The sequence below is a fragment of the Physeter macrocephalus genome, chromosome 18 (genome assembly GCF_002837175.3).
Source record: "Physeter macrocephalus isolate SW-GA chromosome 18, ASM283717v5, whole genome shotgun sequence".
NCBI classification, from domain to species: domain Eukaryota; kingdom Metazoa; phylum Chordata; class Mammalia; order Artiodactyla; family Physeteridae; genus Physeter; species Physeter macrocephalus.
Genome location: NC_041231.1, coordinates 44,408,792 through 44,436,096, shown reverse-complemented (window position 1 = coordinate 44,436,096; position 27,305 = coordinate 44,408,792). Strand labels below are relative to the sequence as shown.

The following is a 27,305-nucleotide window of genomic DNA, read 5'->3' as shown; positions in this document are numbered from 1 at the left end:
GAATGAATTTGGATTACTATCTCACAAAATTAACTCAGAATGGACCAAAGACCTAAATAAAACTGTAAAACTCTTAGATGAAAACATATGTGTAAATCTTCATGACCATGAATTTGTCAATGTTTTCTTAGATATGGTACCAAAAGTACAAGTAAAAGAAAAAAAAAAAACTGGACTTCATCAAAATTTAAAACTTTTGTCCTTCAAAGGACACCACCAAGAAACTGAACCCACATATAGGAGAAAATATTTGCAAATCATATATCTGATAATGAACATGTATCTAGACTATATAAACTTTTTTTTTTTTTTGTATGTGTTGGGTCTTCATTTCTGTGCGAGGGCTTTCTCTAGTTGCGGCGAGCGGGAGCCACTCGTCATCGCGGTGTGTGGGCCTCTCGCTATCTCGGCCTCTCGTTGCGGAGCATAGGCTCCAGACGCGCAGGCTCAGTAGTTGTGGCTCACGGGCCTACTTGCTCCGCGGCATGTGGGATCTTCCCAGACCAGGGCTCGAACCCGTGTCCCCTGCATTGGCAGGCAGATTCTCAACCACTGCACCACCAGCGGGGGGAAGCTCCTAGACTATATAAACTCTTACAACTTAATAATGAAAGATAACCCGTTAAAAATGGACAAAGGACTTGAATAGACATTTCTACAAAGAAGATATTAAAATGGCCCATAAGCACATGAAAAGACACTCAGCATCATTAGTCATTATGGAAATGGAAATCAAAACCAAATGAGATACTACTTCATACGCCCTGGGGTAGCTGTAATAAAAAAGACAGATAATAACTGTTGTTTAGAATGTGGAGAAATTGAAACCCTTATACACTGCTGAGGGAAGATAAAATGGTAGAGCCACTTTGGAAAACAGTCTGGCAACTACTGAAAAGGTTAAACATAGAGCTACTATTTCACCCAGCAATTCCACTCCTAGGTATATACCAAGAGGAATGTACACGTATGTCTACACAAAAACTTGTATTTGGGTCATAACAACACTATTCATAATAGCCAAAAAGTGGAAACAATCCAAATTTCCATCAGCTGAAGAATGGATGAACAATTGTGGTATACCCATCATTTAAATATTATTCCTCTATAAAAAGGAATGAAATACTGATACATGCTACAATATAGATTAACCTTGAAAACATGCTAAATGAAAGAAGTCAGTCACCAAAGACCACATATTGTGTGATTTCATTTATGTGAAGTGGCCAGAATAGGCAAATCTCTAGAGACAGAAAGTAGAGTGGTGGTTGCCTGTGGCTGGGGGAGATAGAATGAGGAAATGGGGAGCAACTGCTAATAAGTTCAAAGTTTTTAAGAGGGTAACAAAATGGCCTAATATTAGATTGTGGACCATATGAGCCTAATGGTCCACAAAGCCTAATATATTTACTATTGAGCTCTTTACAGGAAAGTTTGCCAATTTCTCCCTTATAGTAAGTTTTAAATTGAAATGTGTGAGCCCTCCAACTCTGTTCTTCTTTTTAAAAATTGTTTTGGCTATCCTGGGTCCTTTGCATTTCCATATAAATTTTAAGATCAGCTTGTCAATTTTTCCAGAAAGACCTGCTGGATTTTGATAGTGATTGTGTTAAATTTATAAGTCAAATTGAGGAGATCATTTTTTAATTAATCTCAAATTGTCTGATATTTTACTAGTGAAAACCTCTTCAACTGTCTTATGTGTCCTTTTGATGAGAACTATATCATTTTTGAGCACTCCCTTGCTTTCTGGCATAAATTATTTGAAGCTCATTTCATAATTTTTCTTGTCACAGCCAAGGAGTTCTGGTTCTTTCAGTGGAGTCAAAATTTTGGTACTTGGTACTAGATCTTGGTACATTGCTATTGGGGATGTTACTGCTCCAAAGCCCTCTCAGTGCACAGAGCTAGGGTATATTTGAATATAAATAAATAAATAAATAGATAGATACTTACATAAGTAAATCCCCTATATACACACACATACACATTTATATCTGTTTATTATTTATTTCATTGTGTATATTTGTATATTATATATGTATATACCTATATTAACATTCATGAGTAGTTCACACTGAATCCACTAGTTCTAATCCAATACCACAGAGTTCTTCCAGTTTTCTTCATTTCCATATTTGTTACTCCCTTCTTTGCAATGAGAAACGTGGCTTACATATTCCTTAATATACCTATATGTTTATATATTTTATATAAATAGATAGTTATAGCTGTGTCTATATCTATACACTATATACTATATTAGTCTATATATATTTATGTATGGTAGGATTGGACTCTCCATCATGTCTGTGACTGTCAGAGACAGACTGTCTTCTTTCCTCATGTTCTAACTGGGAACCCAAGAGGTCAAGGAACATTCCCAAGATCATTCTATTAGTGATGGACACAGGCCTTGCTGAACACAGGCCTCCCCACCCCCTGATGGGATTGATTGTTTCCTGTGATTCCACAGCAAGCATAGACCTGACTCCCAGTAGGAGGATGTCTTAGATTGGCTGCCCTTGAAACAGACTCTGAACTGCAGAGAGTTTGTTCCACAAACTTGCACAGCAAGTCTGTTAGAGAACATGCTCAGTAGACACAACTGTAAGGGGCAAAGGAGGCAGAACTGGGCAGAAGGAGAAGCCAACCAAGGTTGGAAATGAGGCCTCAGATCACCCTACAAGAAGATCTGGAGCTGGGGTAGCCCCCAAAGTTGACTCAAGTTGTGAGATGAGGAGCTGGCTTTTTTATCTCCCCATCAGCCCGCCATTGGCTATGGGCTGGCCCCTGGAACGGGGCATAGCCTACATGGCCAGTTCCCTGTAGCTGAGGGCAGTTTCCAGTGAGAAGTGTAGCTATGAACTGTCAACAATTAATACTTCCAGCAGCTGAGGGATGGGTGCATCAGCTCTGAAGAGAGGATGGGATAGAGCCCCACAGAATCCACTAGAGTGAAAGAAGTCTAGCCTGCAGGCAGTGGTGTCAGACAAGTAATCAGCATCGCACAGGAGGTGGAGCTCAAGGAGCAGAATTAGAACAGGCAAGGGCAGTTGGCATTTTGGCGCTAGAAACAGGTCCTGGGAACAGCTTACTGGGAATGAAGAGACCACATGGTGTGAGAAGGTTCTGAGCTAGACCTTTTACTTCTGGCCTGTGTGTTTAGGGGCTGAATGGTCCAAGTAAAAAGAAATCTCAGGACCTCTCTGAGTTGCTTCCTTTCAGTTCATCAACTTCAAGTGGCAGTTGTGATTTAGTTATGTGTTGCTTTCCTCCTTGAGTATTGAACTTAAGACAGTTGATAAATTGACCTCATAAAAAATATAAGCTCAAGGGGAATTCCCTGGCTGTCCAGTGGTTAAGACTTGGGCTTGGGACTTCCCTGGTGGTGCAGTGGTTAAGAATCCATCTGCCAATGCAGGGGACACAGGTTTGATCCCTGGTCCGGGAAGATCCCACATGCCACGGAGCAATTAAGCCCGCGCGCCACAACTACTGAGCCTGCGCTCCTAGAGTCCATGCTCCACAACAAGAGAAGCCCCCGCTCGCGGCAACAAGAGAAAGCCTGCACGCAGTAACCAAAACCCAACACAGCCAAAAAAAAAAAAAAAACTCGGGCTTTAACTGCCGTGGACCCGACTTCAATCCCTGGTTGGGGAACTAAGGTCCTACAAGCTGTGCGGTGCGGCCAAAAAATTCTGATTTTTATAATGGAGTCTTAGTCTGAGACTGGTTATGATCCTTGGATACTTCTATCAGCCACTTAAAGACAACATAAAATTGTGTTGATGCTACCCTGAGGTCAGCTCAGCCCACAGGTAAGTCCTAGAAGGAGGCACTTTTCTGTTTTAGTCAGGAGTCTTTGTCTTCTGTGGGATTTGTGCCTATTCTCCCCATATCACATGGGGCTCACTTCCTTCTTGTGCTGAATCCACTTGTGTCTAATCCATTGACTATTCTCTCAACCCACTCTCTGCATTAACTCTGTTCCATGGGAGAGCCCAGAGGACACTCCTTTTATCAAAGCAGTCAAGAATGCACTAGCAGGGACTTCCTTGGTGGCTCAGTGGTTAAGACTCCGCGCTCCCAATGCAGGGAGCCTGGGTTCAATGCCTGGTCAGGGAACTAGATCCCACATACATGCCGCAACTAAGAGTTCTCATGCCACAACTAAGGAACCAGCGAGCTGAAACTAAGGAGCCCACCTGCCGCAACTAAAACCCAGCACAACCAAATTAACCAATTAATTATTTTTTTAAAAAAGAAAAGAATGCACTAGCGAGGGGCTTCCCTGGTGGTCCAGTGGTTAAGGCTCTGTGCTTCCAATGCAGGGGTGTGGGTACGATCCCTGGTCAGGGAACTAAAAATCCCATATGTCTTGCAGAGAGGAAAAAAAAAAAAAATGCACTGGTGAGAGAGGCACCAGCATCAAGAAAAAACAGTGGTGACTGGTCTTCGGAGGCTGGGGCTAACAGTAGGAGATGCTCTTAGACAATCAGCTTCATCATAGGATGCAAAAATAATAGAGGTCAAGTGTATAGCACTTAACTCTAAGAAGAAAAGTGAGCACAATTATTTTAATTAAAGAAATGCAGAAAGCTCTACAACTGGTTAATAGAAATGGGGTATAGTCATCATCTTACTTCATCTTCCCAACAGCCCAGTGAAGCCATTTTACAGAGAAGCAAATCAATGCTGGGAAGGACCAACACGTTTGCCCAAGATCCACTGAAAGAGGCAGGCCTGGACTCAACTGCATGGCCACCTGTCACCCAAGTCCAAGCATTAGCATCACACTATGCTGCTTATGGAAGAAGTATGAGACACAGTTCCAACCCCTCCAGTAGCTAACAGGTCTCTGGGAGACAGGATCAGCATGAACAGATTCAGAGGAGGAACAGAGATAATGTGTGTTGAAACTTGATTCTGTGGGATTTTCATCAGAACTCAGAGGTTGGCACTTACCGCACGGACCTACTGTATGAAACAGGTGGATTGGTCAGCACAAGGGGGTGCTGTGGTGCATCGCCCAAATTCCCCTTCTGGACCCAAGGTACTTATCTCACTAGCTGCCTGTGTGTTCTAATCACAGGACATAGAGCTTCTGAAATTCCATACCATGCTCAATGCTTGGCTTCATCATAGCACTAGTGCTCCTTTAAAATTGTGTGGTGTCAGGGACATATATACACTACCAAATGTAAATTACATAGCTAGTGGGAAGCTGCCGCATAGCACAGGGAGATCACCTCTGTGCTTTGTGACCACCGAGAGGGGTGGGATAGGGAGGGTGGGAAGGAGGGAGACGCAAGAGGGAAGAGATATGGGAACATATGTATATGTATAACTGATTCACTTTGTTGTAAAGGAGAAACTAACACACTATTGTAAAACAGTTATACTCCAATAAAGATGTTAAAAAAAAAAGAATGAATAAACAAGGTCCTACTGTATAGCACAGAGAACTATATTCAATATCCTATGATAAACCATAATGGAAAAGAATATAAGAAATGTATATATATGTATAACTGAATCACTTTGCTGTGTAGCAGAAGTTCATGCAACATTGTAAATCAACAATACTTCAATTAAAAATATATTGATAAAAAAGAAAAAAAAAATTGTGTGGTGGATCATCTCCTAACCTTGAACACTGACTGGAAACTCATTTTCTTCCTTTACTTTCTCAGAGAATTGCGGGTCAGCTACTTGCAAAAGTTCCTTTATCTTTGCCCTGGCATCTGCTTTCTTTCCCTTCAGGAAGCTCTCCTGCTCTTAGGCTGAAAACCTGGCTGCTCTGTGTCTGAACTGTAACCCAGAGTCATGATAAATACATTTATAACATGTGCTATACTGAAAAAAACACCAACACATTAGCTTCCTCAAAAAATTAGACATAGAATTACCAAATAATTCAGCAATTTCACTTCTGGGTACATACCCAAAAAAATTGAAAGCAGGAAATCAAACAGATATTTGTATACCAATATTCATAGCAGCATTATTCACAATAGCCAAAAAGTGGAAACAGCCCAAATATCTATGGATGGATGAATAAATAAACAAAATATGGTTGGGATATTAATCAGCTTTAAAAGGAATGAAGTTCTGATACATGCTACAAATGGATGAACCGTGAACATATTATGCTAAGTGAAATTAGACACAAAATGACAAATATTATATGATTGCACTTATATGAGGTACCTTTAATAGACAAATTCATAGAGACAAAAAGTAGAATAGTGGTTTTACAATAGCCAAGACATGGAAACAATCTACATGTCCATTGACAGATAAATAGATAAAAAAGATGTGGTATATATACGCAATGGAATATTAGTCATTAAAAAGAATGAAATAATGCCATTTGCAGCAACATGGATGGACTTAGAGATTATCATACTAAGCGAAGTAAATCAGAAAGAGAAAGACAAATACCATATGATATCACTTATACATGGAATCTAAAATACAACACAAATGAACATATCTACAAAACAAAAACAGACTCACAGATATAGAGAACAGACTTGTGGTTGCCAAGGTGGGTGGGAGGGAAGGACTGGGAGTTTGGGATTCGTAAATGCAAACTATTGTATATAGGATGGGTAAACAACAAGGTCTTACTGTATAGCACAGGGAACTATATTCAATATCCTGTGATAAACCATAGTAGAAAAGAGTATGAAAAAGAAAAAATATATATATATATAACTGAGTCACTTTACTGTAGAGCAGAAATTAAACACAACATTGTAAATCAACTATACTTCAATAATTTTTTTTTTTAAGTAGAATAGTGGTTACCAGGGCCTGAGGGAGAGGTGAGTGGGAAGTTACTGTTTAATGGGTACACAGTTTCATTTTGAGATGATGAAAAAGTTCTGGAGATGGATAGTGGTGATGGTTGCACAACAATGTGAATGTACTTAATGCCACTGAACTATACATCTAAATACAGCACATGCTGTAAATGCATTTTCTTCATAACCTTGGAACCGCAACTTTAGTTCATTTACAAGATGGAAAATGTCAACTATATAATCCAGTTGCTAACACCAATCTTCTCTGTCATTAAATCAGATCAGATTTACCTATTGTCAGAAAACTTCTGTTTATTTTTTACATCAAATAAATATGTTAATACTTATTTCAAGGAACATGACAGTAACCACTAGGAAATAAATAAATCTTATAAATCAGATTATTAAAATCTATCTAGTTTAAAGTGATATAGTTCTTGGGCTTCCCTGGTGGTGCAGTGGGCTTCCCTGGTGGCACAGTAGTTAAGAATCTGCCTGCCAATGCAGGGGACACAGGTTTGAGCCCTGGTCCAGGAAGAACCCCCATGCAATGGAGCAACTAAGAAGCCCGTGTGCCACAACTACTGAGCCTGCGCTCTGGAGCCCGTGAGCCACAACTACTGAAGCCCACGCGCTTAGAGCCTGTGCTCCACAACAAGAGAAGCCACCGCAATGAGAAGCCTGTGCCCCACAACGAAGAGTAGCCCCCGCTCGCCGCAAGTAGAGAAAGCCCCCGCGCAGCAACAAAGACCCAATGCAGCCAAAACTAAATAAATAAATAAATAAATAAATAAATAAAATAAAGTGATATAGATCTAATATAATTAAGTTATCCATTTTATAATTTTATTAAAAATAAGATAATACATCAATATATTGTTTCTTACTACTTTCTAATAATGCAGTGTAATGTGTAGCTAAATTTATACATTACTTGTGAAGCAAGGAGTATGATAAATGCATGGTTTCCCTGGGTAAAGAGTACATATGTATATGTGGATGTGATTCAAATTCTACTGTTTAGCTTTTTAAAAAAATTAAAATCAAGTATAAAAACAGTAAACTCCATTATAGGAAATCTTTTCCTATTTAATGAAAGAGAAAAGTATTTACTGCTAAACACTAATTAAACTAGCATGTAATTTCTTTTTTTTTTTTTTGGTCAATAGAAGGTAGACAATATTTAACAATTTTTAGGGAGTTCCCTTGCTGTCCAGTGGAAGCACTCGGTGCTTTCACTGCCGTGGCCAGGGTTCAGTCCCTGGTCAGGGAAATAAGATCCCTCAAGCTACATGACGCGGCCAGAGCAAAACCAATTTTTAAAACAATAAGGATTTACCATTATAACAAATACTTCATGATATGATTTATTTTTTTGGATGCGTTTTGGGTCTTCATTGCTGCACGGGGGTTTTCTCTAGCTGCTGCGAGCGGGGGCTACTTTCACCGCGGTGCTCGGGCTTCTCATTACTGTATAGCACAGGGAACTATATTCAATATCCTGTGATAAACCATAGTAGAAAAGAGTATGAAAAAGAAAAAATATATATATATATAACTGAGTCACTTTACTGTAGAGCAGAAATTAAACACAACATTGTAAATCAACTATACTTCAATAATTTTTTTTTTTAAGTAGAATAGTGGTTACCAGGGCCTGAGGGAGAGGTGAGTGGGAAGTTACTGTTTAATGGGTACACAGTTTCATTTTGAGATGATGAAAAAGTTCTGGAGATGGATAGTGGTGATGGTTGCACAACAATGTGAATGTACTTAATGCCACTGAACTATACATCTAAATACAGCACATGCTGTAAATGCATTTTCTTCATAACCTTGGAACCGCAACTTTAGTTCATTTACAAGATGGAAAATGTCAACTATATAATCCAGTTGCTAACACCAATCTTCTCTGTCATTAAATCAGATCAGATTTACCTATTGTCAGAAAACTTCTGTTTATTTTTTACATCAAATAAATATGTTAATACTTATTTCAAGGAACATGACAGTAACCACTAGGAAATAAATAAATCTTATAAATCAGATTATTAAAATCTATCTAGTTTAAAGTGATATAGTTCTTGGGCTTCCCTGGTGGTGCAGTGGGCTTCCCTGGTGGCACAGTAGTTAAGAATCTGCCTGCCAATGCAGGGGACACAGGTTTGAGCCCTGGTCCAGGAAGAACCCCCATGCAATGGAGCAACTAAGAAGCCCGTGTGCCACAACTACTGAGCCTGCGCTCTGGAGCCCGTGAGCCACAACTACTGAAGCCCACGCGCTTAGAGCCTGTGCTCCACAACAAGAGAAGCCACCGCAATGAGAAGCCTGTGCACCACAACGAAGAGTAGCCCCCGCTCGCCGCAAGTAGAGAAAGCCCCCGCGCAGCAACAAAGACCCAATGCAGCCAAAACTAAATAAATAAATAAATAAATAAATAAATAAAATAAAGTGATATAGATCTAATATAATTAAGTTATCCATTTTATAATTTTATTAAAAATAAGATAATACATCAATATATTGTTTCTTACTACTTTCTAATAATGCAGTGTAATGTGTAGCTAAATTTATACATTACTTGTGAAGCAAGGAGTATGATAAATGCATGGTTTCCCTGGGTAAAGAGTACATATGTATATGTGGATGTGATTCAAATTCTACTGTTTAGCTTTTTAAAAAAATTAAAATCAAGTATAAAAACAGTAAACTCCATTATAGGAAATCTTTTCCTATTTAATGAAAGAGAAAAGTATTTACTGCTAAACACTAATTAAACTAGCATGTAATTTCTTTTTTTTTTTTTTGGTCAATAGAAGGTAGACAATATTTAACAATTTTTAGGGAGTTCCCTTGCTGTCCAGTGGAAGCACTCGGTGCTTTCACTGCCGTGGCCAGGGTTCAGTCCCTGGTCAGGGAAATAAGATCCCTCAAGCTACATGACGCGGCCAGAGCAAAACCAATTTTTAAAACAATAAGGATTTACCATTATAACAAATACTTCATGATATGATTTATTTTTTTGGATGCGTTTTGGGTCTTCATTGCTGCACGGGGGTTTTCTCTAGCTGCTGCGAGCGGGGGCTACTTTCACCGCGGTGCTCGGGCTTCTCATTGCGGTGGCTTCTCATTGCAGAGCACGGGTTCTAGGCGAACGGGCTTCAGTAGTTGTGGCTTGCAGGCTCAGTAGTTGTGGCTCGCGGGCTCCAGAGCACAGGCTCAGTAGTTGTGGCACACAGGCTTAGTTGCTCCGCGGCATATGGGATCTTCCCAGACCAGAGCTCAAACCCGTGTGCCCTGCATTGGCAGGTGGATTCTCAACCACTGCGCCACCAGGGAAGCCCATCATGATATGATTTGATAAAAATGATTTTAACTACCTAATCAAGTAATGCACAACAAATCTAAAATAAATCAGATAAAAGTTTTATCCAAGATATCTGGAAAGATTTAGTAGTCCCATGAAAACATTCCAGGTATATTTAAAAGAATCACTGTCAATAGTCCGTACTTTTTTTCTTTACAAGAATGATCATTTAAAGACCTGCTTACATTATATACATATAGAAAGACATTTTTGGCATTCAGGACAGAATTTCTTATCGTGCTTTTTAAAAACTGAAGTATAGTTGATTTACAAAATCGTGTTGATTTCAGGTGTACAACACAGTGATTCAGTTTTACATATATATATTCCTTTTCAGATTCTTTTCCCTTACAGGTTATTACAAAATATTGAGTATAGTTCCCTGTGCTGTGCAGAAGGTCCCTGTTGGTTATTTTATATATAGTAGTGTGTATATGTCAATCCCAATCTCCCATTTTATCCCCCCGTCACCCCCCTTTCCCCTTTGGTAACCATAAGTTGGTTTTCTATGTCTGTGAGTCTCTTTCTGTTTTGTAAATAAGTTCACTTGTATCTTTTTTTTTTGGCCAAGCCACGCAGCATGTTCCCCAGCCAGGGATTGAACCTGCGCCCCCTGCATTGGAAACTTGGAGTCTTAACCACTGGACTGCGAGGGAAGTCCCTGTATCATATTTTAGATTTCACATGTAAGTGATGTCATATGATATTTGTCTTTCTCTTTCTGACTTACTTCACTTAGTATGATAATCTCTAGGTCCATCCATGTTTCTGCAAATGGCAGTATTTCATGCTTTTTTATGGCTGATACTCTTGCCTTTTTTGTTCTGCTCTCAAGTGACTATCTAACAAGAGCTTGGCATTCTTGGGCAATAGTCAGGGGATAGAAGAGGCAAAATTATTGAATAAAAATTGTCAATACTCCCGCTGCCTCTATCATTTATCCGAATTCAAAACTTGGGGCAGAATGCCCTGGTCTTAATTTAACTTTACTCTTAACAGAAATGAGCCCAAGACAGGGAGAGACAGGAAGCCCTCTCCAAGAGTAAAGAAGGGTAATGCCTTTTTCTTATAAAGGGACAGAGGGCTATTGGTGATCCAGGCCTAGACTTGGGCCAACCAATGTTAGAAAATTTATGGGCAATGAAGAACTGGAAACATGTATCAAAGCCCTAAGAAGGCCTTCTCATGCCCCAGTGGAATCAGATCCTGGTTTGAAGACCACACATCTTGGTCATAATGGAGCTGGTGAAGTGATATTGCCTCTTCACTCTACCAGATCCAGAAGGATTTGGAGGTAAATCCCTTGGCCAGAAAAGGGAGGGACTATGGCCTTTTAATGAGTAATTAATAATAATAATAATAATACCTTTTCTTCTTAATTTATTCATAGGTTTTCATGAATAAACTATATACTATTACTTTTTATTATTTATGCCTAGTGCTCACACACACTGGTTTCCATGTTTACTTGACATTAAAATTGACGAGAGATCTTTTAATTCTTTTAATAGTTAGCCAAAATTTGATTTTCTCTTCAGAACTTTTTTGTTTGAAGATCTGTAATCATTTTGTGACTTTGTTTAAGTTCCTGTATTGAGATCACCCCAGAACACCTTTTAAAGGCTCAATCTACCTAAACTGTTACACTTGGGAAATGGCTCAAGAGATGCTAATTTATCAACATAATGAAATACCATGCAGTCAACAGAAACGGCAATGTTGAAGGCAAATTATGTGGTTGTGTATAATAGCATTTTAAAAAATTTTATTGGAGTATAATAGATTTACAATGTTGTATTCGTTTTAGGTGTACCACATAGTGATTCAGTTATACATATACATATATTCATTCTTTTTCAGATTTTTTCCCCTATAAGTTATTACAGAATATTGAGTATAGTTCCCCGTGCTATACAGTAAGTCCTTATTGGTTATCTATTTTATATATAGTAGTGTGTGTCTGTTAATCCCAAGCTTACAAAGCATCTTAAATGCAGAAACTAGAACACTGATATCAGTGAGTTAGGTTATGTTGGTTCAGAGCTGAATTGGAGAAATTTAACATATTAAGTGGGAGATATATGAGGAATTTTTTCCCTTAAATCATTTTCTTAATGTGGTTAAAATGTGTGTTGTACAATAAAAATATGCAGTGTATGTTGAGAGCAGTGATCACTGTTAATGAGTAAACAAAAGTGTTCCTTGCAAATTAATTAGTAAGTAAAAGGACTTTCAAAGAGCAACGAGCTTAAGTTATAAAAGGGAGAGTTGGTTATAGAAAAACCTATTAGGCAAAAGGCTGCCAAAGAGACCCTAAAACATCTCTCCAGGGGTTAAATTCAAGAAAGGCCAAAGTAATAGGCTTATGGGGTAATGAACAAATCTGCAGAATGAAGGTCCAAGGACCTGTTGCTATTGATAAGCTTGAATATTTTGACATCCCTTCTCAAAGCAAGAAAACTAGCCAAGGCAAAGGGAAATGTAGTGTGTATAAACTCAACAACCACATATCAAATGTGTGTAAACCTCTGCCTCTGTGTTTCAGCATTTGCCCCCCTCTCAAGGGTTATCCTCTTTCCTCTTTCCCTCCTTCCTGGGATCCTGGGTAAGGAAGCTTGAATAGGAGGAGTGGTTGGTCCTTGCTCATTAACCTATTTATCCCACTTGGATTCTGCCTCTGCTCTGGCCCCTCACTGGGATGTGCTGGCCAGTGAAGCTGACCTCAAGCTCCACTGCCTGGGAGTCTTCCTCAGCCACAGTTACTCTACAGCTCAGTTGCCTTGTTGGTTCTGATGTCATGTTGAATGTAGCACCATGTTGAATAGAGTACCACTGTGTGGTAGGGCCCTTCGGATGCAGCACTATGTTGGTGGTGGCAGCATGTTAGAGGAATTCCATGTTGGATAGAGTGCCACATTGGCAGCAGTGCCATGTTGGATGTAGCACCATGTTGGCAGTGGCACCAAGTAGACAGGGGCATGTTGGTGGGCCATCTTTGATTCCTGAGTGCTGCACGGGCTCTCTAAATGACTGCTCCAGGGAATCCAGGACAAGCTGTCTACTCTGGGATTTCTCATCCCACCCCAAAACTGTGGGTCCTTAATACACATACTGTCCTTGGAAGTTCAACCCTGAGAGAAGTGTGGAACTAGAGCCCCATCTCTGACTTCTTCCTCTCTTCCAAAAAATCGTAAGAAAGTAAAAATCACCCATCATTCCACCCTACATAGATAGCTACTGATGATATTTGCATAATAATATTTTTATTTGTGTGTACATTTGAATGAAATGGTACACGTTATACATAATGTTTTTATAATATTTTTATTTAGTGGTATATTTGTCAGTCTTTACTGTGTGTGTGTGCATGTGTGAGAGAGATTTATTTATTTATTTTAATTTTTCTTGAAATTTAATTGATTTACAATGTTGTGTTAGTTTCAAGTGTACAGCAAAATGATTCAGATATATATATGTATATATATATTCTTTTTTAGATTCTTTTTCATTATAGGTTATTACAAGATATTGAGTATAGTTCCCTGTGCTATACAGTCCTTTTTTAAATCTATTTTACATATAGTGGTGTATATATTTTAATCCCGAACTCCAAATTTATCCCTCCCCTGCCTTTCCCCTTTGGTAACCATAAGTTTGTTTTCTATGTTTGTGAGTCTATTTCTGTTTTGTAAATTATCTTTATTTTTAATGGCTGTATACGCTTCCATAGTATAAATGTACAACTCATTTAATCAATTCCCTCTTCATTTTGGGTGCTAACAATTATTCACTCTTATATAAACAGTGGTGTGTATCCTTGCAGAGAAATCTCTGTTCATCACCACGATGTTTTCATTAGTAAATTTCCTAGAATTAGAATTTCTGGGTCAAGGGATAAACTAAAGTGATGCATGCTCACTGTAAAAATTCAAACAATACAGAAGTTTATATTGCTAATAGGTATAAACACTTCCAGCCTTTTTTCTCTGCATGTCCACACACATGTGTGCCCACACACAGACACACATTTATAAAAGGTAAAATGGTACCATACTATGCATATTGTTCCACAGCTTGCTCTTATAAAAACTAGAGTAGATCATGAACATCCTCCTAGTCTATAAGTTTACCTCATTTTAAGTTGCAGAGTATTCCAGAATAAAGGTACATTTTGTAAGCCGTTCCCCAGTGGACAGACATTTAAGTTGCTTACAGTTTTTCTCTCTTATAAATTGTGTGGCAGTAAATATTCTTGTTTGTATAACTTTGCACACTTGTGTGAGTAATCCTTTAGGATACATTTCTAGATGTGGATTTCTGGGTCAAAATGTGTTAGAAACATACTGAAGTTCAGTCTCAGCCTTGGTATTCTACCAAAATTTGATATTTGCATTTGGTTTTAGCCAAATAGCAAAATGCCTGTCTTGCGATCACTTCTGGCTTTCCTGACCTCGTCATCAGTGATCACATGGTAGCCCTGGACATCAACAAGTCCATCTAGTCAAACAAGCTCCTGCTTCGCTTATTGACTCTGGTAGGTAGAATAATGCCCCTCCCCCAAAGATGTCCATTTCTCCCTTTTTAAAAAAAATTTTATTTATTTATTTATTTATTTTACTTATTTATTTTTGGCTGCGTTGGGTCTTCGTTGCTGCGCACGGGCTTTCTCTCGTTGCGGCGAGCGGGGGCTACTCTTCATCGCGGTGCGAGGACTTCTCATTGCGGTGGCTTCTCTTGTCGCAGATCATGGGCTCTAGGCGCACGGGCTTCAGTAGTTGTGGCTCGTGGGCTCTATAGCACAGGCTCATTAGTTGTGGCACACGAACTTAGTTGCTCCGCGGCATGTGGGATCTTCCCGGACCAGGGCTCAAACCCCTGTCCCCTGCATTGGCAGGCAGATTCTTAACCACCGTGCCACCAGGGAAGCCCAAGATGTCCATTTCTAATACCTGAAACAGTGAATATGTTAGGTTACATGGCAAAGGGGGATCAAAGGTGCAGACAGAATCAAGTTTACTCATCAACTGATTTTAAAATAGATTATCCTGGATTATCCGGATGGGTACAAGATAATCACGAAGGTCCTTAAAAGTGAAAGAAGGAAGCTGAAAAGAAGGGTCAGAGGGAGACAAGACTATGGAAGAACAGTCAGAGAGATGGCTTTGTAGATGGAGGAAAGGGGCCATGAGCCAAGGAATGTAGGTAGCTTCTAGAAACTGGAAAAGGCAAGGAAATGGATTCTTCCCTATTGTCACCTTGATTTTAGCCCAACATCAGACTTCAAACTATAAAATAATAAATTTGTATTGTTTCAAGCTACTAAATTCATGATAATTTGTTACAGCAGCAATAGAAAACTAATACTGTGATCAAGAGATTTCTGGTCTAACAGAGCTAATCTGCTTAAGTAGGTATTTATAGGATGGAAAATCAATGAAGAAAATGTTTCATGAGTGTCCTTGACAATGGAACACACATGGTAAATCTTGTGAGTGGTCTTGGAATCAGAGCATACAGTGCTTTGTCTATACCTTTCAGATGTTTCTTCAGACAGTCCCTTTAGTGCAGCAGGATGTGTTGGTCAAAGGCAGAGAATGGGCTGCTTTCATCATTTTTCTTCAGGCAGAGACATTGCCTGACCTGTCAAGAGATTTGGGAACTGTCTTGTCATATATATACAAGTTGAAATGGCAGCCATTAGGTGTTTAAGTACAACGATAACAAGAAGACTTATCACTATTTTTCAATAATAATACCAACACAGTAGGACTTACTAACAACCAGTTGTTGCTTACAATAAAAATAGTTTGCAGGAACCTGATAAAGAGAACTGAAACCAATTTAATTTCCTCTCTCTGGATTAAAAAAAGTACTGGGTCCAGGCATACTTTCCTGTCATTCTACACTGAGAACAAGCAAAAATAACTTAGCTATTTGTTCCAACAAATACTTGCTCCTAGAAGACTATGAACTAACAAAAAGAGCTTACTTATCAAAACTAGCATTTTACTCATGGACACTTGCTTAAAGACTGTTGCCTCACTGTGCCTGCCAATCCAAAATTATTGTTATAAATTCTGCCTAATCTCTATCAGTTTCCTGCTTTGCAAGACCCTCCTTTAAACTACCCAGTTTGGGCCCTAAAGCCCTGTAAACATCCTTCCCTGACTTTCCCCTTCTGAGAAATGTTTATGACTTTGTCAATTTGGCATTCTCTTTAATGCTGTAAGTTTATTAAATTTAACTTAACTTGAACAGGTTTTCAGGGGGTCTTTTGGAGGGTCTTTTCCCGATAGAGGTAACCTTGAGAGTGCTAGTATACTTTCCATGAACCTACTCTAAAGATTCTACTATATTCTCACTCCAGGGAAGATACTGAAGTTGGTGTGTATGCAGTGGAAGCTGAGTATCACATGGATATTCATAAACAGTTTTGTTTCCTTAAACACAAGTCACCTTGCTCCACAGCAAAAGTTCTAGGTCCAAAGTCAAAGGAATCTATTTATTAGAAATAAAAATATGTAAGTTAAAGTAGCAATGTTAAATCTACTATTTAGTAAGTGTTTTCTTCAAGTAAAGCAAAACTCTTCAGTTTGTGTGTTTGCTTCAGTGAAATTGTATCATCAACTTAGCCTCAAGTCCAGGAATGAAGAGGAGATAAATCTTTACCCAGTCAGCTCACTATTAGAGAGGAAGGAAACTTTAATAACTTGATGACAACATCACTGTCAGCTGAACACTTTACTGCAGAACCTACGGAAATAAATCTGGCTCCTCCACTCACCTTTGCTGACTATACTGAAAATGAATGACTGTTCAGTATCACAGAAGTACACGTAACAATCGAGCAGCCCATGTTACTTGGAAATTATGGTGCCCATAAGTATTAAAATGTAAAACTTAAAAAATTTGGCTACTAAAATAAAATAATAATTATTTATAAAAATAAAAATTACTATATAATAATAATTTTGAAATAATTTTAAAATAATTCTAATTAAAATTTATATTTGAACAAAATGTGTTTATGGTATACTTCTGTTATACACAATTAAAATTGTTAAAGGTATCACCAAATTTTTATCCAAAAAGTTTGTAATAATGTAAAAAGTATGTACCAATATACATTTTTGAGGCTCTGGAGATAGACTACCTAACTGTCCTCCAGAAAACATGAGCCAGTTGATTCTGCAACACTGAAGAAGAATGTCCATTTATCTGTTGTTAAAGGAGAATTTTTCAAAAAAGTTATAATCGTGAACAGGAATAAATAATGGGCATTTATGAATTGCAAAGTCTTCATAGACATTAACTTGCCTGGTCCTTTTAGCATCCATTTAGTAGGGAGGGCAGTAACAGCTGCTGCCTCCATTTTACAAATGCAGAACTTGAGCCTCAGAGAAGCAGCACCTAAGGTCACAGACTCTGAGTGGTAGCATGTGGACTTGGCATGGCGTTCTCAGACCCTGTGTTCCTTTTTCATGTACCTGGCCACATATGTGACCACATTCTCTATGCTCTCAGCGTCTTTGAGAGCCTTCCAGTTCCTCCTTCAGCCCCTCTCATCTTCTGCAGGAGAAGGCCAGGCACAGCCCTATAGCAAAGACAGTTTCTTCCACCCTTGCCATCTCTGCCCTTGCCATCATTCCCAAATTTAAGAACAATACTTGTCCACTGGGACTACCCTGGTGGTCCAGTGGGTAAGACTCCATGCTCCCAATGCAGAGGGTCTGGGTTCAATCCCTGTTCATGGAACTAGATCCTGCATGCATGCCACAACTAAGAAGTCCACATGCTGCAACTAAAAGATCCCTCATGCTGCAACAAAGATCCCGCATGCCTCAGCTAAGACCCGGTGCAGCCAAAATAAATAAATAATAATAATAATAAAAGAACAATACTTGTCCACTCCACACACACTCAACTCTAGCATCCTAATGCTTTTTACAGCTTTTCTGGACAGAGCAGATTCTCCTTCAAGGGGTGTATAATAGGAAAATACCACTTATTTCTTAAAAGCCATTTAGTTATCAAATCACACAGTCATGGCTGGCCTTTGAGGTAAGCCCCTTCCCTGCATGCAATACTTCCTCTTTTTTCTTCCAGCCGTTTCTGATACATTTCTGCAAATTGGGTGCCTCTCCCTTTATTGTTGGAAAGCTGAGCTGGTAAAAATGTCTTTCGTCTGCTCATATAAATATATCTTTCTAAATTAAATATTATTTTTGTTAAGAAAAACAAATTATATTTAACAGAAAAATGTAAAAATATTTTAAAATTTAAGAGGAAAAATCACTTCCAGTTTCATCCAGAAATAACCACTTTTGACATTTTAGTCTTTTTTATTCATATATATGTGTGAATATCTCTGTATATAATTTTCAACTGATATGTTAAGTAACTTTTCCGCAATTGGTTTTATAGAATCACAGAATCTAGATTTAGAAGAAAACTCGAGACCTTCAAGATCTTTCTTCCTAGTTTGAGGGCTTTGATTGGGTCTGCCTAGACACTGCTTGTATCCTCCAGGAACTGGGAGCCCAGTTTGTACCAAGACAGTCCATTTCTGGGTTGGAAAATTCTCATTCTGTTTTTGTCTCTTGAAATGACAGAATATGAATATGAATATGTCCTATTTGGATTTCTCTTCTCAGATTGAATATCACTGGTTTCCATGATTATTCCTTGCTTGACAGAATTTTCAGAGCCACTCATCATGCTGGTCACCCTCCCCAGGGGAGTCTGTTCACTTATAACACTGCCTCCAGTCCCTGACATGAAGTCCCAAGTGCAGCCTGGCAGATGTGGTGTGCAGTGGGGCTGCTACTTCCCTAACCCCAGACACTTGACCTCCAGTAACACTGCCCAGGATGGCACTATATTTTTAGCAGCTACTTTTACTGTAAACTTTTGGGTTGGTCTTAAAAAGCCATCAGTCAGGATTAATTGGAGAAAGATAATGCCAGTCTGAATGCTGCCTTTTCAAATCCAAAATCTATTTTGGGGAGTGGAAAGGGAGCCTAACGTTGGTTGGGGTGTGTGTGTGTTTGTGTGTGTGTGTGTGTGTGCGCGTGTGTGTTTGTTCACCATCTATCAGATGTAATGCTGAGCACATTCATATCTTTATTATTATTATAGTTATTGTTACTGTCATGGCAGTTTCAGTTGGTTGAGGTCCTACTGTGCACTAGACATACATTAATTTCATTTCACAGAGCCCCAGGATAATTAATTGTTGTTTTACACATGATGAAAGGAAGGCAGGGAAATTGGACAACTTGTTGCAAGGTCCCACACCAGTAAGATGTTTATGCCCATGTTCTACCCCTATATCGTATTGCCTCAGAAAAGTGCAACCACTGATCAACAGTCAAATTCAGAGTGAGACTCCCGGGAATTCCCTGGCAGTGCAGTGGCTAAAGACTATGTGCTTTCACTGCGGAGATCCTGCAAGCTGATAACTGATCAGATTTTTAATATAGTTCAAAGGTTAAAGTCCACTGAATTTCTTGACAGATTCAATGTGCGGTGTAAGAGGAATGAAATACAAAACTAAGGATTTTAGCCTGAGCAATAGGGCTGAGATAAAGAAGGCTGTGGGTGGAGCATGTTTTTGGGTGGCATTTGAGCATTTAGGGTTTTTTTTTGTTTTTTTAAAAATAAATTTATTTATTTATTTATTTATTTTTGGCTGTGTTGGGTCGTAGCTGCATGTGGGCTTTTCTCCAGTTGGAGCGAGCGGGGGCTACTCTTCGTTGCAGTGTGCGGGCTTCTCATTGCAGTGGCTTCTCTTGTTGCGGAGCACGGGCTCTAGGTGCGCGGGCTTCAGTAGTTGTGGCACATGGGCTCAGTAGTTGTGGCTCATGGGCTCTAGAGCGCAGTCTCAGTAGTTGTGGCTCGTGGGCTTAGTTGCTCTGCAGCATGTGGAATCTTCCCGGACCAGGGCTCGAACCCGCGTCCCCTGCATTGGCAGGTGGATTCTTAACCACTGCACCACCAGGGAAGTCCGAGCATTTAGTTTTAAACATGCTGATTTGTAGATATCTTAATAGACACTCAAGTGGAGATGCCAAGTTAGCAGTTAGCTATACAGGTATACCTTGTTTTATTACATTTTGCTTTTTGCACTTTGCAGATACTGAGCTTTTTACAAATTAAAAATTTATGGCAACCCTGCATTGAGCAAATCTATTGGTGTAATTTTTCTAACAGCATTTGCTCAACTTGCATCTCTGTGTCACATTTTGGTAATTCTCACAATATTTAAAAATTTTTCGTTATTATTATACTTGTTATGGTGATCTGTGATCAGTGATCTTTGATGTTACTATTGTGAAAGATTACAACTCACTGAAGGCTCAAATGATGGTTTACATTTTTTAGTAATAAAGTATTTTTTAATTAAGGTATGTACTTTTTTAGACATAATGCTATTATACACTTATTAGACTACAGTGTAAACATAACTTATATGCACTGGGAAACTAAAAAATTCATATGACTCGCTTTATTGAGATATTCACTTTATTGCAGTGGTCTGGAATCAAACCCACCGTATCTCCAAGGTATTCCTGTACAGTTTTGGAGATCAGGAGAGCAGCCTAAGCTAGATATATAAAATTGAGAGTTGGCACATGGATGATGTTTAAAGCCACAAGGCTGGATAAGATCACCAAGAGAGTGATCTCCCTATTATCTCCTCTGGATCTGTGATTAGATGTTTCCTAAATCTTCTCATTCTCTCCACCATGACTCTTATCCGTGCTTTCAATTTTCTTTCTCTTCCTCCCTCTACGCTACAAGTCCCAGCAGTTTATTCAGATCCAACATCCAGGTCATTAATTCTCTCTTTCACTGTTTCTAGTCTGTCATTTTAACTTTTAGAACTACATTTTCTTCATTCCTAGAAATTCTTTTTAAAAAAAATGCACTCTATTTTAATAGCCTTTATCGTATGTTTGACACATACTTTGTCTTTAAAACATAACATATATATTGTATAATCTTTATCCAGTAATTTGTTATCCGAAGTTCTTATAACTCTGAAACTCTGATTCTGTTTACACTGTGCCTCCATCATTGTACATTGTTTCCATGTATGCCACATGCACACACATATGCATGCGTGTGCGTGTGTGTGTGTGTGTGTGTGTGTGTGTGTTTAATCTTTGGAGCTCATGTTTACTAGGGCTTTGTGGGAATGCTGTGTAGCTGGATAAAGGGCCTGAACACTAGATTTTAAAATTTGATTCTACTAGGTGTTTCAACCTTGGGAAAATATTTTTTTTCTGTCTAAAAACAAACATTTAGATCTCCAGTTTTATTGAAGCCTTGGGCTAATTTTTATGCTAATTCTTCAGCCTGGTGGTTCCTGGACCACACAGTGTGAATTTGAATCCCAAACCTGTGCATGGTTGCAAATTCTCACAGGACCTGTTCTCCCTCATCCCTGGGGATAGTTTCCTTGTTATTTCTCCATGTCAGTGGGGAAATTTTTTTAGCTCACCTCTTCATCATGTGCTACCTTTATGCAAGGGGTCCCATTTCCATCTTCCTGTGAGCCATGGGCCATAGTCTTATTTCTCACACTTATGTGGGCATTAACACTCAAGAGCAACCATCCGCTCACACACCTTCTACCAGCCACAGCCAGTTCACACACTGACCACTCTGGTTTTCAATTCTCCAGCTCCTGGCAGTTCCCTTTCTTTCCTGCAAATTTAGCTTTGCATTTAAAAGAATGTTATATTTTAGACAGTATCTCTGTTTGTAGCCAGAGTGTTTTCAGTTTACCTTATCTGTCACATTGATGGAGTTGGAAGTCCCTTTACGGATGATTGTGATGGTCAGATTAGCTCAGCAGGAACTATTTTCTAGACCAGCAGGCATATTTGAATGGACATCATGCCCCCTAGCTCCCTGTCATGTTGGAAGCATCTGCTCCTGTGAGGAGTTTGCGTGGAGGGTGATCTACAGAGCACCGTTTGGCTTATTTCTGTGGCTCTGCCCACGCTGATGATTACTTGTTTCAGTTTGTGCCAGAACTGACCGAGGCGTATGTGGTGATGAATGAGCTAGAGACACATGGGACCAACTGCCATGACAGAGGCCCAGCCTGCCCTGGCCTGCAGGCCCCAGGACTGGCTGTCCAGTAATTCTGTGCAGGGACGTCCAGCATGACACATGCCATTCTAGCCAATGACAGGGAATGAAGGGAAGGGGGAATGGTTATACCACAAATGGCTGCTTCCTGTCGCTCCAGCAGGATGATGTACCCCTGTTTACTATGTTCTATTTCCTGAGCTGCTCCAAAGACGCGGGAACCCCAAACAAGTCCTGGTAAGAGCAAGGGCAGCCAAGAAGGGAAAGAATCTGAGCTCTCTAAGGCCTCCAACTCATCAGCTGGGATGATGAGCAGAGCCTGGACATATCTGCCTGTTTGGCCACATTTTTTTTTTTTTTTCAGTACGCGGGCCTCTCACTGTTGTGGCCTCTCCCATTGCGGAGCACAGGCTCCGGACACGCGGGCTCAGTGGCCATGGCTCACGGGCCCAGCCACTCTGCGGCATGTGGGATCTTCCCGGACCAGGGCACGAATTGCGGAGCACAGGCTCCGGAGACGCGGGCTCAGTGGCCATGGCTCACGGGCCCAGCCACTCTGCGGCATGTGGGATCTTCCCGGACCAGGGCACGAACCCATGTCCCCTGCATCGGCAGGCGGACTCTCAACCACTGCGCCACCAGGGAAGACCTGTTTGGCCACATTTGAAGGAAACATGAGGACTGACCAACAAGGCTGTGTGTACACCGTAAGTGCTGATCAGTGACAGCCCCCCGTGTGTCATCCAGGGGAATGAAGTCAGGGGACTTCAAAGCTGCTCCGGGAAGCCTTGGCATAGAAGGAGTCTCTGAAAGCTGTTTCAGGACCATTGTGTATCTGTCAGTCAGTGAAAGAGAAAGGGGGTGGATAGGAGAGAGGGCAGAGACCTTAAGGAAAGCCTTCAGCTTTCTCTCTTCAACAAAACCCCCATTTGGCTGCTCATTGATGGGCTGAAGAACAGAACCATAGGGTCTTTGATTGGAAAGATGCCATTCAGTTCAACCTTCCAGCTAGTGCAGGTTCTGCAATCTCCTTGCCAGACAGCCTCCCACCATGGGGTTCTCACTGCAAACTTCATGGTAGGAATGATCTCATTTTAAGCCTCTTCTTATTTTGAGGTAAAAATCTGCCTTTCAGTCATTTCCACCTACACCCCATCCTCTCCTGGTTGCTGAGGAAGAAGCACCTTCTGCCTTCACTGGCTCAGGAACACAGAGAGGATTCCCTGCGAGAACCTACAGTCTCACCCATGAGAACCAGGGCTCCTCGGACCCAGCTCATCCCCAGGATGGCCATCCAGGAAAGGAAAGAGGCTGACCAATGGGACAAAGGCCTGCCAGAGGGAGACTGGCTGAGCTACTTATTCACTTTCTTACTGGAGACTCAGTTAGGACCCCACCTGTACATAGGGAAGACATCCTCCCAGATAGGAAATAAAATTCGTGGATGAGCACCGAAAGCCGAACTAGAAAGTTATTTTATCCTGTCCCTGCATATAAGACAGTGAATCAAAACCAAAAGTGTTCTGTGAAGATATTCGAAGGTGTCCTTTGAAGGCTGTTCCTCCTGGCAGGCAGGCCATTGTGTGTTCTCTGGGCTGCGCCCAGCCCTGGAGCAGAGGGATTGGAGTCTGGGCAGGTGCTTTGGCAGTGCCTCTAGAGCAGGCAGGAGTAGCTGGGGGTTTCGTCCTTCAACTCACTGGCAGTGAGTCCCTATTTTCTATGTGTCTGCTGGAGGCCCATCATGGTTTTCAAATAATTGTGCTAGACACAGAAAGGGGGAGAAAACAGAAGTTGATTAGGACATGCGGACCTAACAAGGACTCAGAAGCCACACTGCTTATATCCACCCCATCATTCTTCCTGCAGATATCACTTTGAGGACAAGGATTCCCTTTGACTAGCCCCAGTTCTGTAAGAAATAATGTTCCATTCAATCCCTCTCATTCTTTCATCCTAAAGAAAGTGTGTAAAACTGTTTTTAAATGTTTAAAAGGAGACAGGCATGTTTCAAGGGCCCACTTGAAAGTTTCTGACAAGTAGGTTCAGAAAAAGAAAAGAAAAGGGCTCTCTCTCCAGAGGGGTGGGGGCCCATGTATTCTGAAGGGCCTTCGCTCTGCAAATCAACTAGACGTTCGTGAATCCTACCCTTTTAATGAACTGCTAGGCTCTTGGAAAGCACGTGGAAAAAGTAAGCTGAAACAGAATCAGTGGGCAGGGCAGTGAGCAAGCAAATGCTAAAACCAACATGGAATTTGGAGGTGAATCCTAGATTCCCCACATGGTGAATGTGAACTGAAACTGAAGCTCCCACATGAAGCTGGAATTATTTTACCCCAATTTTTTATTGTGGTAAAATACACACAACATAAAAATTTCCATCTTAACTGTGTTTAAGTGTACAGTTTAGTGGTATTAAATACATTGATAATGTTGGGCAACCATCACTACCATCTATCTCCATAACTCTTTTCATCATCCCAAACTGAAATTCCATATGCTTTGAACAATAACTCCCCATTCCCCTCTCCCCACAGACCCTGAAAATCATCACTATACTTTCAATCTTTATGATTTTTTTAAGTCAGTCATTTAATTTTTAAATTATTTTTTTTAAGTTTTATTGGAGTGTAGTTGATTTACAATGTTGTGTTAGTTTCAGGTGTACAGCAAAGTGATTCAATTATACATATACATATATTCATTCTTTTTTAGATTCTTTTCACATATAGGTTATCCCAGAATATAGGTTGTCCCAGAATATTGAGTAGAGTTCCCTGTGCCATATAGTAGGTCTCTGTTGGTTATCTATCTTATATATTGTAGTGTGTTGTCTGTTAATCCCAAGCTCCTGATTTATCCCTCCCTGCCACATTTCCCCTTTGGTAACCATAAGTTTGTTTTCAATATCTGTAAGTCTGTTTCAATTTTGTAAATAAGTTCATTTGTATCATTTAAAAAAATTAGATTCCACATATGAGTGACATCATATGATATTTGTCTTTCTCTGTCTGACTTACTTCACTTAGTATGATAATCTCTAGGTCACACCATGTTGCTGCAAATGGCATTATTTCATTCTTTTTTATGGCTGAGTAGTATTCCATTGTATATATGTACCACATCTTTATCCATTCCTCTGTCGATGTACATTTAGGTTCCTTCCATATCTTGGCTATTGTAAATAGTGCTGCAATGAACATTGGGGTGCATGTACCTTTTCGGATTTTGGTTTTCTCTGGGTATATGCCCAGGAGTGGGATTGCTGGGTCATATAGTAGTTCTATTTTTAGTTTTTTAAGGAACCGCCATACTGTTCTGTATAGTGGTTGTACCAATTTACATTCCCACCAACAGTGTAGGAGGGTACCCTTTTCTCCACACCCTCTCCAGCATTTATTTATTTATTCATTTTTATTTATTTATTTATTTTTGGTGTGTTAGTTTCTGCTTTATAACAAAGTGAATCAGCTATATATATGTATATATATATACACATACCCCATATCTCCTCCCTCTTGCATTTACCTCCCACTCCCTATCCCACCCCTCTAGGTGGTCACAAAGCACCGAGCTGATCTCCCTGTGCTATGCAGCTGCTTCCTACTAGCTATCTGTTTTACATTTGGTAGTATGTATATGACCACCAGCATTTATTTTTTGTGGACTTTTTTCCCCCCAGATTTATTGAGACGTAATTGCCATATAATATAATATTGCATAAGTTTAAGGTGTACAGTGTGTTGATTTGACACACTTATATATTGCAAAATGACTGCAACCATAGCATTAGCTAACACCTCCATCATATCATATAAGTACTATTTCTTTTTTGTGGTGAGAACATTTAAGATCTACTCTCTTAGCAACTTTCAAGTATATACTACAGCATTATTAACTATAATTACCATGCTATACATTAGATCCCCAGAACTTAGTCATCTTATAACTGGGAGTTTGTGTCCTTTGACCAACATCTCCCCATTCCCCACCCCCACCCCCAGCCCCTGGTAACCACCATTCTAATCTCTGTTTCTATGAGTTCAGCATTTTGTTTGTGGACTTTCTGATGATAGCCATTCTCACCAGTGTGAGGGGATACCTCATTGTACTGATAGTTTTTGTTCGTTTGTTTAATCTGTTTTATTTAGTTAGTTATTTTGGCCAAGCAGCGCAGCATGTGGGATCTTAGTTGCCTGACCAAGGATCGAACCTGCATCCCCTGTGTTGGAAGCAGGGAGTCTTAACCAGCACCAGGGAAGTCCCCTCATTGAGGTTTTGATTTGCATTTCTCTAATAATTAGTTATGTTGAGGATCTTTTCATGTGCTTTTTGGCCATCTGTATGTCTTCTTTGGAGAAACGTCTATTTAGATCTTCTGCCCATTTTTTTAATTGGGTTGTCTGTTTTTTTGATATTGAGCTGCATGAGCTGGTTGTGTATTTTGGAGATTAATCCCTTGTTGGTTGCTTGACTTGCAAATATTTTCTCCCATTCTGAGGGTTCTCTTTTTGCTTTGTTTATGGTTTCCGTTTCTGTGCAAAAGCTTTTAAGTTTAATTTGATCCCATTTGTTTATTTTTGTGTTTATTTTCATTACTCTAGGAGGTGGATCAAAAAAGATCTTGCTGCAATTTATGTCAAACAGTGTTCTTCCTATGTTTTCCTCTAAGAGTTTTATAGTGTCCAGCCTTACATTTAGGTCTCCAATCCATTTTGAGTTTATTTTTGTGTATGGTGTTAGGGAGTGTTCTAATTTCATTCTTTTACATGTAGCTGTACAGTTTTCCCAGCACCACTTATTGAAGAGGCTGTTATTTTCTTCATTGTATATTCTTGTCTCCTTTGTCATAGATTAGGTGACCATAGGTGCATGGATTTATCTCTGGACTTTCTATTCTGTTGCAATGATCTATATTTCTGTTTTTGTGCCAGTACCATACTGTTTTTTTTTGTTGTTGGTTGTGTTTTTTTAACATCTTTATTGGAGTATAATTGCTTTACAATGGTGTGTTAGTTTCTGCTTTA

At 39.7% G+C, this 27,305-nt stretch overlaps 1 protein-coding gene and 1 long non-coding RNA gene across 9 annotated transcripts in view; one reads left to right on the top strand and one right to left on the bottom strand.

The window, feature by feature from the left end:
• LOC114484180 (uncharacterized) overlaps positions 1-27,305 on the top strand; it is a 69,613-nt gene that overhangs the window by 28,401 nt on the left and 13,907 nt on the right. For 2 of the 4 annotated variants that reach the window (XR_008615616.1, XR_008615615.1), the window contains exons 2-3: positions 4,663-5,056; positions 10,751-10,865. This is a non-coding gene — a long non-coding RNA (uncharacterized lncRNA). Of the gene's footprint in view, positions 1-4,662; positions 5,057-10,750; positions 10,866-14,582; positions 14,709-16,546; positions 16,877-27,305 lie in introns of those variants that run through there. The other 2 variants (XR_008615617.1, XR_008615618.1) reach the window with 2 other exon arrangements.
• The window catches only part of KIF9 (kinesin family member 9), a 48,980-nt gene continuing 45,409 nt past the window's right edge, over positions 23,735-27,305 (bottom strand). For 4 of the 5 annotated variants that reach the window (XM_007126081.4, XM_028478703.2, XM_028478704.2 and 1 more), the window contains one exon: positions 23,745-24,042. In XM_007126081.4, the coding sequence (XP_007126143.3) occupies positions 23,992-24,042 (51 nt within the window). In that variant the 3' untranslated portion in view covers positions 23,745-23,991. Of the gene's footprint in view, positions 24,043-27,305 lie in introns of all 5 variants that reach the window. The other variant, XM_028478705.2, reaches the window with a different exon arrangement.